Source organism: Balearica regulorum, chromosome 2 (genome assembly GCF_011004875.1).
Source record: "Balearica regulorum gibbericeps isolate bBalReg1 chromosome 2, bBalReg1.pri, whole genome shotgun sequence".
In the NCBI taxonomy this organism is placed as follows: domain Eukaryota; kingdom Metazoa; phylum Chordata; class Aves; order Gruiformes; family Gruidae; genus Balearica; species Balearica regulorum.
Window position 1 is genome coordinate 26,196,071 of NC_046185.1, and position 14,873 is coordinate 26,210,943.

General features: G+C 41.1%; 1 protein-coding gene across 2 annotated transcripts in view; it reads right to left on the reverse strand.

Moving 5' to 3' along the window:
• Positions 1-6,521: 6,521 nt before the first annotated feature.
• The window catches only part of ESRP1 (epithelial splicing regulatory protein 1), a 33,316-nt gene continuing 24,964 nt past the window's right edge, over positions 6,522-14,873 (reverse strand). The window contains exon 14 of one of the 2 annotated variants that reach the window (XM_075743701.1): positions 6,522-6,724. In XM_075743701.1, the coding sequence (XP_075599816.1) occupies positions 6,634-6,724 (91 nt within the window). In that variant the 3' untranslated portion in view covers positions 6,522-6,633. The remainder of the gene's footprint in view (positions 6,725-14,873) is intronic. The other variant, XM_075743700.1, reaches the window with a different exon arrangement.

Below are 14,873 nucleotides of genomic sequence, written 5' to 3' on the forward strand. Positions count from 1 at the left end.
GAGATAGGTGGGAGCATGAAAAAGGCAGAAAGTCCAGCCTCGGGGAAGTGGGATGCAGAGAGGAAGAGGGCATCTTCACCCTCAACTTCCCCTGGAGCACTTTGTTACAGGGGGGTTAGAGCCTTCTCTCTCTTCTCTTTATTTGGGCAAGTTTCTACCAGCTCTGCATTTTAACAAGGTCCCTTGCTGAAAGTGTTAAAACTATTAAAAATATAAAAGGGAGGGGGGCACACACATTGTATTTTTCATTGCAATTTGCTGCTTTCTGGCAGCGTTGCTTTTAGGATTTCGGCACTTGTAAGATCCTGAAGTACAGCAGTCCTAGTGTCTGAGGCTGAAAAACTTCTCCTTAGAGAACAGCACTGCTGCAATTCAGACACAGCTTTGGTGGGCAAGTTACTAATTATGGGTTAAAACCACTTTGCGTTCACAGACTTGGGGTATTCCTTTGCAAGTTACTTTGACCAACGCATATTTAGTTTCAGCTTGCAATCTTTGAGAAGAAAACAACCGAAATCCACAGATCAAAATATAATTAAAGATTTAAAGTATTCAATAGTTTAAAAAATTGTTTTGTTTTGACGGCTCAGGATGCACGATAGGAAATTTGGGACAAGAAATTAAAAAAATAGAGAGGACCGAGCTCTCTATAGGTGCCTGCAGGTGATGTGGAAACTGGCTTTTCCAACACCCGCTTAAAACTCTCGCTGGTGCAAGATGTTATAGTGAGATTATCCCCCATCTTGCAAACGTGCAAATAGAAGAATAAAAGTGTGTGCGTATGTGTGTGTAATTTTTAGGAACTGCTTTAGGCTTAAAAAAATCCTACCCTAAATGTGGGGTGTTATTTTCCTAGAAAAAAAATTGTGATAATACCAAAAAAAATTCTATTATCATTATTTTTAAAGTGAGAAAAATATTGTAATTCCTAGTGTAACAGTGTAACAGCTATGCAGGCTGGCACACTGACCACAAAAAGCACGTGACAAAAGCTTATTTAAAAGCATTCCTTAACATTAAGCTCTTATAAGAACTACATGGAGTACACAAACATTCAGTTTTAGATTTTTGATCTGGGATTTTAAAATACAAGCCAACAGGATTGTTAGACTCAGTTAAGAAAAAAAGAGAAACAGGATGAAGATGTAGCAGCCTAAATACTGGGCATGCTTTTATCATCAGAGAAAACAGAGTTGTCATTCCTTAGGTTATCAAGGCTAGTAAGCTTCTGAAGTTTAGATTTAAAAAAAAAAACAAACCCAAACATATAAACCCATTAGAGTTTAAAAAATGTTTTACTAAGACTGTAGTTCAGAAGGTGAATTTCCTCTGTGTAATACAATAATTTAAAATATAGTCTTTATGAAAGTATAATATATATTTTCACAATGTTTTTTTCAGATTATTTCCAGTTATTACCTTCCTATTACATATTATGTACACATCTGAACACCTGAGTGATAGATTCACATCTCAAGTTCAATCAATAATCTTAACTCCAGAGACAGTTTCATCATGGAATTGGATTTTCATCTTTACTGATGGAGTCTCAGGCTTTCCTGCTTAAATAAATAAAATTGCCTCCAGCTGAGATCCTGTGCCTAACTGAGATATTTAAAGATATCAAAGCTGTGAGATTTCACAATTGATCTGGCAGAAAGAAAACCAAATGTTTTCCCCTTTTGTAGGAATCACCTCATTTCTAGTTTGTTTTGATTATAATGCCTCCCATGATAATGGGGGCATGTCATACTACTCGACTGTAGGTTAAATGAAATTTAATGTTGTTGTAATCAACTAAACCAGACAAACTTTCTGAAAAAGAATATAAAGGATTCAGTTCTGAACTTAATAAATAGAATTCAAAGAATCCCACGTATGAGAGAGCTTGTGAAAAGTAATACAAGACCCAACTCAAATTATATACATTAGGATGTGCATCTAACTTTATAAAATCTGAGGCCAGGATCCTAGGAAGAAAGTGGTATCATCATGGAAAACAAGGCTGGTGGGCACCTGAAGAGGACATCTTGCCCCCATCGGTGGCCCGACAGTGGGATCACCTATACCAGCGTCATCTCTGATGGGTGCTTGGCCAACCTGTCCCAAAAGATTGCTGGGGTAGAGACTGAGCAGCCTCCCTGGGCAGTCCAGATCAGTACCTAACTATTGTTAGATGGGAAAGTTTGGCCTGATGTCCCCCTTCATTCCTGGCTGTAACTCCATCTCTCTCTCGTTCCTGGTCCTATCCACAATGAGAAGAATTTATCCCTTCTCTCTTCATAGCCATACTTTTTTTATATCCCATTCTCACACTTCTCAGCCTCCTTTTCACTGAACTAAGCCACCCCAATGCCTTCAGCAGGCCCTTGGGAGCTCTTTTCGCATCCTGTCTGTTCACTCTGCAGTTGGCCCACATCTTTCTGCAATTTTTAGGCCAACTGCTGGCCATAACTTTTCACTAAAGTTTTACCAGCACTGCATAGACAACTTAGAAAACTTCAAGGGCATCCTGAAAAAAAAAAAAAAAAACAACAAAATCCCACTTGTGCAACCCAACATGAGGTTTGCTTTTTTTTTTTCCAAAAGCATTTAATTATTGTTGCATTCAGTTTGTGACTTATTTTTCCAAACTTTTTCTGCCCTACTGCTTCCTATCCACTCATTCCCTATCTGTATTTACACAGTTGGGATAGTCTTATGCAGTTAATATGCAAAGACTATTCCACCATCACTCCCGAAGTGGCTCATATAGGCTGATTTTCTCTCTGCATAGCTATTAATTAATAATTGTGCTCCAAAATTAAAGGCAGAACCATCTTGTCAGAAAGAGAAGTTGGAAATACCATTTACAAATATTTTGCATCAATTAATCCTGTTCAATATACTTGTGTTTACAGAACAGTGATTTAGAAGAACATCCTGTCAAATACTTCAGACTGTAACAGTGTGAAGTTTGCCAGAAGAAAACATAGATCTAGATTACTATGGCTGTAGTGATTGCAGGAGGATGGCACACAGAAAAGAGAAGAGCAAAGAAATAAGGGGAAAAATAATGAAGGGGGATATTTTTTTAATTAGATAGCCTCATTGCCATTATCACTTTATCTGGAAGAGCTTTTCTACTTTGCCATCCCTCTCTTCCCCACCGCCCCCCCGCCTTTTTTTTTTTTTCTCTTCCTTTCTCTTGTACTTAACTGTCAGAGATATCACGGTACTGTTGTGCATTTGGTCTCACAGTAAGTAAATACTGCTATAGGAGGAACATAAGCAGCCCATACCCAAAGCACTTTACAGGAACTCTGTTTTAACTGTTGACGTTTCCCAAGGGCCTCCCAGGAACCACAGCATGAGTCAGGTCCTAAAATTTTGCTATTCTCTGCTGAATTTGGGGAAAAGTCAAGGAAGAAAAGAAAGTGGCTCTGAAGCTGCTGTGGACTCCCATGGTCCCCCAAGCCTAGTAATCACAGAGGTGACAGATTTACCTCATGCAACCATTGGTTACAAGGTGGATTCAGTCCTTTCTCAGGCTGCAATGTTACAAAAGCCTGCTGCTTTCTTCTCAAGACAATATGCAACTGATGGAGCACAAAGGTGTAGCCCTTCGGCCACAGTTAAAAGATGTATCTGGGTGACCAAGACAGACAGAACCTGATGCTGAGCTCAGCCTCTCCAGCAGGCACAGGTCCCAGCTCCAAGGCTCTCCACCCTGGCCTGTCCATGTGTTTCAGAGAGCCTTAGAGAAAGGCACGGACCAGCTCCAAGTGCCCCCTTTGGGGTGGTAGGAACCCAGTTGTGCTTTCCAGGAGAAGCTGGACCAGCAAGGAGTCATCCATAAGATAAATGTTTTCCCACATCAACCTCTAGAAGTACAACCAAGCACATTTTTGTGGATTTGTGTGGTTTTTTAAATAATGAGACAGGTCAGTTTGCCAAATACCTTATCTTGTTTGGCAGTAACTTTCTCACTTGGAAGATAGCTTCTAACGTTCAGCAGAGAAAAGTTGTTTGTGGACAATTTCAAGAACAGATCAGCTCGCGATCCTCAGGTCTGTAATACTTATTTTTGAGCATGCCAGAGAACCTATCCCATTTGCATCATTTAACCTCACAAATCTTTATTTCAGGGTTTCTTTTCCCCCACTCTGAGTATGGAAAGATGTTGTGCTCTAACCCCTAGCTGAAGTCCAGTCCTAGGGAGGCAGGGAGAGAGAGATGCTAAATGCTAAGACATCATCTATTTAAATAAGAGCATGTACGTCATCCGATTTCTTTGCTAAGAGCGACAGTCGTGGTGCTGGGTTACAGTCAAAGTATAGTCGCTGTAGTTCAGAGAGACCAAGCTCAAACAACTGTCCCTCCCTTAAAAGTAGACTAGGTGGTGCGTCTTACAACAGATCACAATTCCTTCTCTTAAATACATCATTAAACATCAAGTAGGGTGAGTAGAGCAGGAAATGGAAAAATAATAGTACAACAGGAGAGGTTAACTGCATTTCTCACTTTGGGTAGCGTGATCAAAGTTTGAAAGTGTCTACTCCTGTACACCATTTAAAATTTAAATACCCAACTACATATAGAGACTGTATAAGATAAGAGTCAGAAACAAAGCATTTAACATTCCGCACGTATATTTTTTACAAAGTTACAGCATTTTTCCCCCCTCAGATAATCCATTTTATTTTACATTCCTAATTCCTGTGCTGTGTAAAATACTCCCATTAGAATATGTTAAAGTACAGAGCACAGATCAAATATGTACAAGACAAGAAAACAATGGGGTTTTTATAAAAATGTCAAATGCACAGAGGTCTTAAAATACTTTTAAAAAACAACTTTAAACTGTGTGCAAAATTATGTAAAAAAGTTTTGCTACTTCAAAGAATGTAATAGATCAGACTTTGCAGGTTCAAGCTAAACTATTTCTGTGTTTAGAGCAGCTTAATACTTTACCAAGAAGAAACCCTTGAGGACTTGGGTGATTTCAGCACCTGTGCTCTCAGTGAAGGGCTTAGTGGTCTGTGTGCACATGCCTGTGAAAAATTGTGCATTAACTTTAAGAAAGTTAGAGGTCCATCTGCTGATTTCCAAAGTTCTGACGGTTTTTCTTGAGCACAGTTGGCTTGAGCAGTGGTAAAACTGGGAACATGATCAAAAATCTCCATTTAGGCTCACTGTGTTTGTTCAAAACATCGGAAAGGGTGGAAGAATCTGCATGAAAGAGTTGTGCAAGTCACTGCAAATTTTAATTTCTTGATTTCCAAGATATCACATTTTTACTGAAGGATCAAAAGCTTTCGTTTTCATCTTACACAGACAGCATTTCAACGACATTTTCTGTTAGAGCAGAGTGTTTCACTAAGAGTATGCCAGACTTATTGACTATAACACGACCTTTTAGTTTTCATGATTGAAGTTTTACCATCAAGTCCAATGTGGCCATGCCATTACCATCCCTTTTTAAGGCAGGATGCTACTAAGCATCTAGGCCCTCAGATTATTAGTTACATGGATGGGGTTTAGCTTTATCAACCCAGCCAAAAACCAGCTCGTTGGCCAACTAGCCGAGATAGTCGCTTTTGTTTTTACAGATGCTGTACTTTACTTAGCAGGACTCTTAGAGCAGATGACAGCAAGGCGATGCTGCAGGTGAAGGTTTTGCCCAGAAGTGAATTATGCCCTGGACTAAGTTGTCTTTGTGTCAGAAAAGAGGAAGAATGAAAAAGAGTATTTTTCTGTTATTTTCCAGAGGGGAAGGTGAAGAAAGGAATAGAGGAAAGAAAATGGCATATGAGAAGTCTTATCACTTCTTTGACTATGTATTTTTAAAAGATTACAGAAGCATTGTTTTTAAAATATATTTCTCTACCTTCCTCTAAGACTACTGCACATAAAGCACACGGTATAGCCATCAATGCACTGCTTTTCAGTTCAACCTGCATTTTTTCCTGCACAAATGCTTTCTGGGTGACTTCACCCTTTGACTGTTCCTATACAGAAGATCAAGTAAGCCAAGCTTGAAAAGCTGAAACAGCCTGAGCAGAAAGCTTACAAAAGCAAGAGTAGCTGCCAGTTATACAAACACAGTCTACTTCATTGCTGCAATTTTACATCAATATGAGGTTTAGAAATCAGATTCTGTAGTTACCTACTATCAGTCTTTCCTTTGCTTGCTTACATCCATGCTTAAATCTCTAGCTAAAATGATATTCACAAAGACTAAGTTTAGCCCAAAGCAGCTCATTCTGCCTAACCAACACTATGTCCTAGTGTATTGCTAGGAGAGTAACATCGTCTCTGCGGTTTGCTCCTCAAAGAAAACTGACTCTGAGGAGCTTTCTGGAGGCTGTCAATCTATCAAAGCTGGAGGTAGCACCCATTTGGAGCCCTGGGAAGTACGCAAAGCAGCAGCCCATAATGAGACTGGAGTAGTCAAAGAGCTTTAAATGATAGCTTTAATAGCCAAGGTCTTATATATTGCAGTGTGACATTCTGGACACAGCAAAGAGTAGCCATGTTCCCAGGGCAGCAAATGAAAAGTTATGTTAAGTATGGTGGTTATCTGAAGCAAACACTTACAATAATGAACCCCAGGAGATGGGTTTGGGGCTATCCTTACCTTCTCTAAGAAGTCTAACTGCTGGGGCCTTTAAATGCAAATCCATTCTTTGGACACTGTCCTGGCCGGATCATTTGTGTGTACAAGTCCATCCTCTGCTGCATACTACAAACACAAGTTAAGATAGATGCAATCAGAAGCCAAACTATTGCAGGAGAGCGAGCCAGCAACTGGCTATGCTACCTTAACCTTTCTTAAAGCCCTTGGCAGATATCAAAGTTCAGGCCACATAATTAGACATCTGTATGCTCTACAGCATCTAGAGCTATTCAACAAAAGAAACTAAGCCTGGGTAATCAGCCTCTCCTGACAGCACAACACGCAGGTACACACAGTATCTGGTTGAAGACGACTGTCTCCAGACTCTGGCAGTCACAACTGACTGGTCCCAAAAGAGTGTCCCTGGAGATCAGACATAAACACACCTCCTGTACAGCTGGAGCCATGTGTACTCTCAAGTCTCTAAAGGAAAAGTTCACAAATTCACTACTAGGTAGAACCGGATAAGCCATTCATCCCTGAAGGTATCCTAATATGCAGGGGTGCCACTGGCTTCTCCTGTATTTTACAATTTGGAGATGAAAGTAAAAAAGCAAATTAACCCCCCCAAAAGCCCATACTTCTTGCTCAGAGCCACCTTGATAATTTTGTTTGATCTCCTGAGCATGGCTTCAAGCATCTACCATTTCCATCAGCATTTTCGTAGTATTTTTTTAGACCTAGGATAGCCTCCCCAAACCACACCAGAAAGGTAGTTCCCAGAACACCTCCACTTCTGTTCTCCAAACTCATGGCTACAAAAATACCATGGGAAAGTTTCTGCTGGGGACTACCAGTCTTTCCTTTGCTTGCTTACATCTGTGCTTAAATCCCCAGCTAAAATGAGATTCACAAAGACTAAGTTTAGCCCCAAGGCCACTGACCCAAGATGCTTTGTGGAGGAGTCTTCCTTCCTCACAAGTCCTATGGCATTAGTCTATATTCAGTCTCTAAATTAAAGCTCATCTTCTTGACTTCCTCTGCAACTTTTAAGTCCAGTAGGTGCATTTGCCTCCAAGCATGTGTTCCCATCAGTTTTCAGTCTTGCCCTTCCCCAGTTCCCACTATTTGCAAATCCCTGGGTCAGCTTCCTACAGCACAGTATGGAAGCAACAAGCAAATCCAGCAGACAAGAGTCATTTTTGGACACAACATACAGATGTTTATGGTTTCCCTTCAGACAAAAGTCTTCAGTCAATTGCATTAGCTTAGTGAAACTCCTTAAGTTCTAACACTACTACTTCTAGGAGAGCTGTTTTTTCCATAGGAACTGCCTATAACACCTGTTTATGCCCTCAGTATTGTGTTCCTGGGTATCTTTGTGAATGATTCTTCACTGGTGGCTCCACTAGATAGCAGAGATTGTCTAAGATCAAAGATGACACCTATAATCATTTATATAAATTTTAAGTCTATTGTCAGAAAACCAGCTATGGCAAGTTAAGATTTCATGCTGCAGAGTAGCATCTTCATACAAATTTATCACAATACAACACCTCCCACTAATGGTTCCCAGTGTGCCTTTTCCATAACATTAATGGTCTTACTAATTTCTAACAAAAATACTACCACAGTTACTATACCTACACATGCTTGAGAAGTTGAGTAGTACAAGGTCCAGATGTTAATTTATGACACTAAGGAGGATAAGAATAAGTCTTGCACCTCAGTGCACCATTCAGCTTTGGAGGTTATTGCCACCAAATGCTGTCTACAACCAGAGAGTTTTAAACATATCTAAAAAGTAAGGAGATGAATCCACAGTAGATATGCCCGTCTATGGTTTGGATGCAAGCTCCAGGTCAGTGCTCTCTATTAGCTCCCTGCCAAATACCTCTGAGGAAGGGGCTCTCCACAGCTGCCAGCAATGGTAGTAAGGTATTATTGGCTTTTATTTACTTATATTTCATGGACTTTTTAGATACAGCATCTTTGGTGGTCAATGGCAACTGCCAGAGGTTAAAGGCTAGTACCACAAAGGGACATACTTGTCTTGCTTTAAAGCAATATTAATGCCATGATATATTAATAGAATTTTTTCAGGAGTAATTAAAAAATACTCTAAAACCCAAAATACACATAGTTTGTAGATGTTAGGAGCTTTGATATTCTTTGTCAGGTCTTCCATAGCCTTATTCAAATTGCTACAAAACTGTATCTAGCTAACAGACCATTGTTTTGATTTGGTAATTCCAGTAAATTTCCTCTTTTTGCTAAAATGTTAGGTAATCTATACAAGTTTCCAGCTACTGATAGACACATGTATAATATGTACAACTTAATTTTTTTTAAAATTATTTCCTTGAACCAGATGCACTTCCCAGACTATTTGCAACTGCATAGCTTTGTGGAAAGTGTCATTAACATTAATCTTTCTGGCCAGACAGCTGAAGATACCAAAAAAGGGTAATTTGTGCATCTGAGATAAGAAAGCAGAACACCAGAAGAGAACTTAAGCTATAGAATAGTTTAAATTTTTCTAGAATCCTTATGAAAACAATCCCATTACTTCCAAAGCTCATACGAAGAGCAAGGAAAGAAACCTTTTTCCAGCTTTCTTTGCAGAGTTGACTCTTATTAAGCAGGGGAAAAAGCCCAAGCCTCACACCAGACCATGACGCAGCTGAGGTAATTTAATTTAGTTAGGCAAGACACAGATATCTTGCATTGCTGTTAAAAAAACAAACAAGAAACCAGCAGAACACAGACCTACAATGAGACACCCACCTTGGGCAATCTAGCCTTCCTTTTGAAGCAAGGCTACAGCCCTTGCTTTTAGAAGGCATCACTGTTAAACTGAAGTTCCCCTGCCTCTTTGGCCCTTGCTGAGAGACTGGGCCACGAGACCTTACAGTGGTGGGCCACAAGAGCCTTGGCTGGGTATCCCAGGGAACAGCTTTCCCACCGTCCCAGCCACTCGGCTCTGCTGCTGAGCCTCTGCGTGCTTTCTCCTCAGCTCTAGTAGGACAATGTTCAGTCGGGCAAAAGGGCTTCCCTTTCAGTCCTCTCCCCTCTGCATCCCACTTCATTTATTTTTATGATTATTATTTTTGCAGGGTTCTTATCTGCTTTAGCAGAAGCCAGACATCGCTGTTTAAAACTCCAGCTGTTCAGGCTAACCCTGCTGGCTTTGCACCAAGATGCTACAAGCACTTGCTAGTTTATACCACCGCCTTGGAGATAAAGGTAACAGACAGTTTCAGCAGCAGCTTTGGCTAAGGGCACTGCCTGCTCTCATTCCCAATACAAGGTAACATATGGGCTGTCCCCAGCCATTTCTGCGTTCCCCCAAACAGGGGGGTGACAAACTCCTAGAGGAAGAGCAGCAAGTGACTTAGAGTGGTCGTGTCTCCAGATAGAGAGTAGATAGAGGACACCAGTAATGGTAAGTGTCCAGGGAGGAACACAAGGCAAATAGCTATTCCAGCCTATCTTCTCTAGCTAAACCAACCCCAGAAACAAATGCTTGCACATTTTACATGGGGTCAGAGAGGATTTCTACAGCCATTCTTAGTAGTTGCATATCACTATATAATGATGCAGTGCAAGACCTCAACTCCTTTTATATCAACATAGTTCTTGAAATCAAACATGATATGAAGTGTTTCCCAATGCAAGCCTTTTTTCCTTATGCATTGATCCTTCTTCTTGGATCTAATCAACAGCCAGATTAGATTTTTTTTTTCCAATCAATATTTCCAAGATTGTGGTATGCTCCAAAGACTCTCAAAATAAAACACAATTAAGTTTCAGAAATCAAGTTTTAGATGCAAGAACAAGTTTTCACATGTTCTAAAGGTTGATGTTGGCATTCAAACAGCATTTATGCACCTTAAAGGATCCCAAACATTTATCACAAAAATATTATGTGGAAACATTGAGGATCACTGTCTCCCCTGTTTGATTTCCTTTTTTTTTTTTTCATTAGACATTTAACCAATATCCAGAAGGAAGTTGTGGTTTATATTAGAAGTGGGTGTGAGTTGGGAGCAGTCAGCATACATAACTAAGCAGGTTTTCAGATCTTTGCCAAGTATCCTGCAGGTCAGTCAAGAGAACCACAGACATCCCCAGCACTATTTATGGGTAGGAACAGATATATGCACAGGCATTATCTACAGGTTTCAGTTCCCTCCCTGCAGATTTTCTATCCCTATTTTTCCTTTGACTTTGTTCTCTGTAGTCCTGAAAAAGTTTTTTGTTTAACAATTTTCTGCTCTGTGACACCAGAGACTGAAGATACCCTTTCATCAGGCTACTGATTGACAACTTCTATTAATTTCAAGACTGTAAGACAGGTCCTGTATTGCAAGTTAGTCTTACTACATATCCCTCACCATACCACTCAGAGGAACACTAGTAGGGAAAGTTATGGGAGAGGGGCAGGGAAGAACAACTTGTTGGACTCACCCACTGCTGTTTCAAGATTAAATTAGCCTCCCCCTTTGTTAGCTCTAGGAAGCCCAGCAGACTCTGAGGAACCCTGCAGCACTCCAAAGCCAGATCCTCCAACTGAAGCCAGGAGGAACAGCAAAAAGCAGCAGCTGCGCATCACGAAGCAGCCTTCAGAAAACCTCAAGGAAATTTGACAGATCATCCCAGCATCTCACGAACAGAGACCAACAGGGATTTCCAACTACTCCTTGGGCTGGCACAGGTCATGGGTATAACATGCACATATACACAACCTTGCAGTATACTGCCTATGATGTTCCTTGCTGGAAAGCAGCCTCAAAGCAGGAGGAAATGCAGCTTCAGTATAAAGCTTTTTTAGAAGTGGTTCATACAAAGTTTGAGAGGCAAAGCTAGTAAATTTTGTGGTATAATTACCAAAGTTGAAAGTTTTAACATGGTACTTTGTTCACAAAAGCTAACAAGACATGCTATTAGCAAAAGTATTTGCATAACAAGAATAATTCTCCTTTTCCAAGACTAGAATGTTTATCCATATTTAAAGAAAGGCCCTATAACTTGACAAATAGCAGAAGCATGAGTGCTAAATCATCAGGTCATCTGTTAATCAAATAGAAACATTTAGATCCCATGACTGCTGTTTAATCATGGACAAATATCACAGACTGTGTTCTCAATGGGAAGGCTTTTTTTTTTTTAATAAAACATTTTCAGATTTAAGGACACTTACACCAAGATCAATCCAACTCTATGCCTGGAAACACCAAAAGCTCCCTCAGTACAGATGCCATCCCTGTGTTTAACCAGGTAACCCTGCTGCCCACTTGATGCGTATCTAACCAGTCTGCCTACTGCAACCAGCTTCCCTGTAGAAGTTAATGGTAGCACAACAACAACAAGTGGTGGGAATGGAGCCAGAAGCACTTGCTGCCACAGAAGACTGCAATGGTCTGCCCTGTGTAGCGTTGAAACTTTCAACACACCCCTGTGGAGAGCTGCTGCTGAATAAAGAGAGGCATCCAGCGACATATCCTTATGTCCTGAGTAACCTGAGATCACCTGGCCATCACTGCGAGTGTTTAAAAGAGCCACCTGCATGGATGACACATATGCCTTGAGGTGCAACAGGAGGGTCTTCTCTCCTACCAAACTGTGCTGTAAATAAGCAAAAGGAAAAACTATACTCAAACCAATCTCTGCAGCTAGCTTGCACAATGTTGTAATACCAATTAATCCCTCATACTAATAGAAATGTTTTACGAGATAGCAGAGGAAAAGTCAGAAGGTGACAGAAAGAGCTGCTAGCTGAACATCAAAGCATTCAGTATATTAAGGTAACAAAAGAAACTGGCATCTGTAAGTAGAAGAACCTCCACCGGCATCCATGGTGGCATTTTGTACAGTGAGTTGAATAAGTCCTGGACACTGCCACCAGCAGTGGTGTGGGCTTGGAGTTTTTTTTGTGTTTTGTTTTTTTTTTTTTAAGTTTAAATAATTTTACTATCCAGATATCCAGGTACCTATTTATCAGAGCATTATCCTTCTGCTGCTTTTCAGACACCATGGCAGTTTTACTAATTAAAACCTACAAGTGAAGAGATAATGACAGCCTATGGAGGCATGCAACAATTAGTCTTACCTGCTAATGCACTCCTCCTCCAATGAAAAACAGTAGCAGTTAAAGGCATCCCTGCCGTTCTAATCCTTGGCAAGCTACCTTCACGTAGAGAAGTGAATCATTAAGGCTTCTCCCAAAACAATCACTCTGGTGACAAGTTTGTGCCATTAACTAAAGAGTTGAAGTTATTTTGACAAATCTATGGTGGAGACTGGATCACCATGAGTAACAATACGTATTGAAGAATCCCAAATTCTACCACTTGATGTAAATGTGAACTGGACAGCAACTAAGAGCCACCAGTAGGCTTTTATGGACAGTGAGCCCATTCACTGCAGATGTCACCTCATGCAATCCAAGCTGACAAACTTATAAAAAAAGCGTACTACAGTCTCAGAGCTGTGGTCCAGAGGATTGCTATGATGCTACGAGTACAACTAAGCTGATGAAGAGGTTTTGTTTCTGGCTGCTGCTGTTCTCCATCTGTGACAGATCTCCCAGGCTAAATACACATATGGTTGTTTCATAACCCAGTTCTGTCAAGTGATGCTGGTTAGCCAGACACACAAATATGCAAATAAAGCTGCTGGCAGCAGTTCTGAATGATATCACTCCTAATCCAGCCCACTTGTTCCTAGTTTTGCCAGTTTAAACTGGCTGTAATTTAATTGTGCTTCAACACGCATCTGATCAATGATCAAGGTTAGAAAAAAGCCTCACTTGTTCTCCATGATATCTGTCATGGAGAACCTGATCCATCATGGAGAACAAGTGAGGCTTTTTTCTAACCTTTGTCATTTTATTTTTATACACACACTTTTATGTATGTATGCATACATATAGCATTAATACATATATTATTTCAGATATATGTATGTTGCCTATGTATATAATTTACAAGTTGATTAGCATATAGATGAGGAAAAACCATACCTAATCCATAGCAGGAAGAGGCAGAAGCAGACAGAAGACAACAATAACAAACTACCCTGTATTTCCTTGTGGAGCAAGTATCAAAATCATGCCTTTAACTACCATATAAAATGACCTTTTAATTCAAATCACCCCAGTGGAGAGAGCTGTACACAGAATTATAGAATCATTTAGGTTAGAAAGGATCTTTAAGATCATAGAGTCCCACCATTAACCTAATGCTGCCAAGTCCAACCACTAAACCAGGTCCCTAAGCGCCACATCTACATGGCTTTTAAATACCTCCAGGGATGGTGACTCCACCACTTCCCTGGGCAGCCTGTTCCAATGATTGACAGCCCTTTTGGTGAAGACATTTTCCCTAATATCCAATCTAAACCTCCCCTGGCACAACTTGAGGCAGTTTCCTCTTGTCCTATTGCTTGTTACTTGGGAGAAGAGACCAACACCCCCCTCATTACAACCTCCTTTCAGGTAGTTGTAGAGAGCAATCAGGTCTCCCCTCAGCCTCCTGTTCTCCAGGCTAAACAACCCCAGTTCCCTCAGCTGCTCCTCATAAGACTTGTGCTCTAGACCCTTCACCAGCTTTGTTGCCCTTCTCTGGGCACACTCCAGCACCTCAATGTCCTTCTTGTAGTGAGGGACCCAAAACTGAACACAGCACTCGAGGGGCAGCCTCACCAGTGCCACATCCAGGGGGACAATCATTTCCCTAGTCCTGCTGGCCACACTATTCCTGATACAAGCCAGGATGCTGTTGGCCTTCTTGGCCACCTGGGCACACTGTTGGCTCACATTCAGCTGGTTGTCGACCAGCACCCCCAGGTCCTTTTGCTCCGGGCAGCTTTCCAGCCACTCTTCCCCAAGCCTGTAGCATTGCATGGGGTTGCTGTGACCGAAGCGCAAGAATTGGCACTTGGCCTTGTTGAACCTCATACAGTTGGCCTTGACCCATCGATCCAGCCTGGCCAGATCCCTCTGTAGAGCTTTCCTGTCCTCCAGCAGATCAGCACTCCTGCCCAGCTTGGTGTCATCTGCAAATTTACTGAGGGTGGACTCAATCCCCTCATCCAGATCATTGATAAAGATACTAAAGAGAGGTGGCCCCAGTACTGAGCCCTGGGGAACACCACTTGTGACCGGCCGCCAACTGGATTTAACTGCATTCACCACAACTCTTTGGGCCCAGCCATCCAGGTTTTTTTTACCCAGCAAAAGGTGCACCTGTCCAAGCCATGAGCAGTCAGTTTC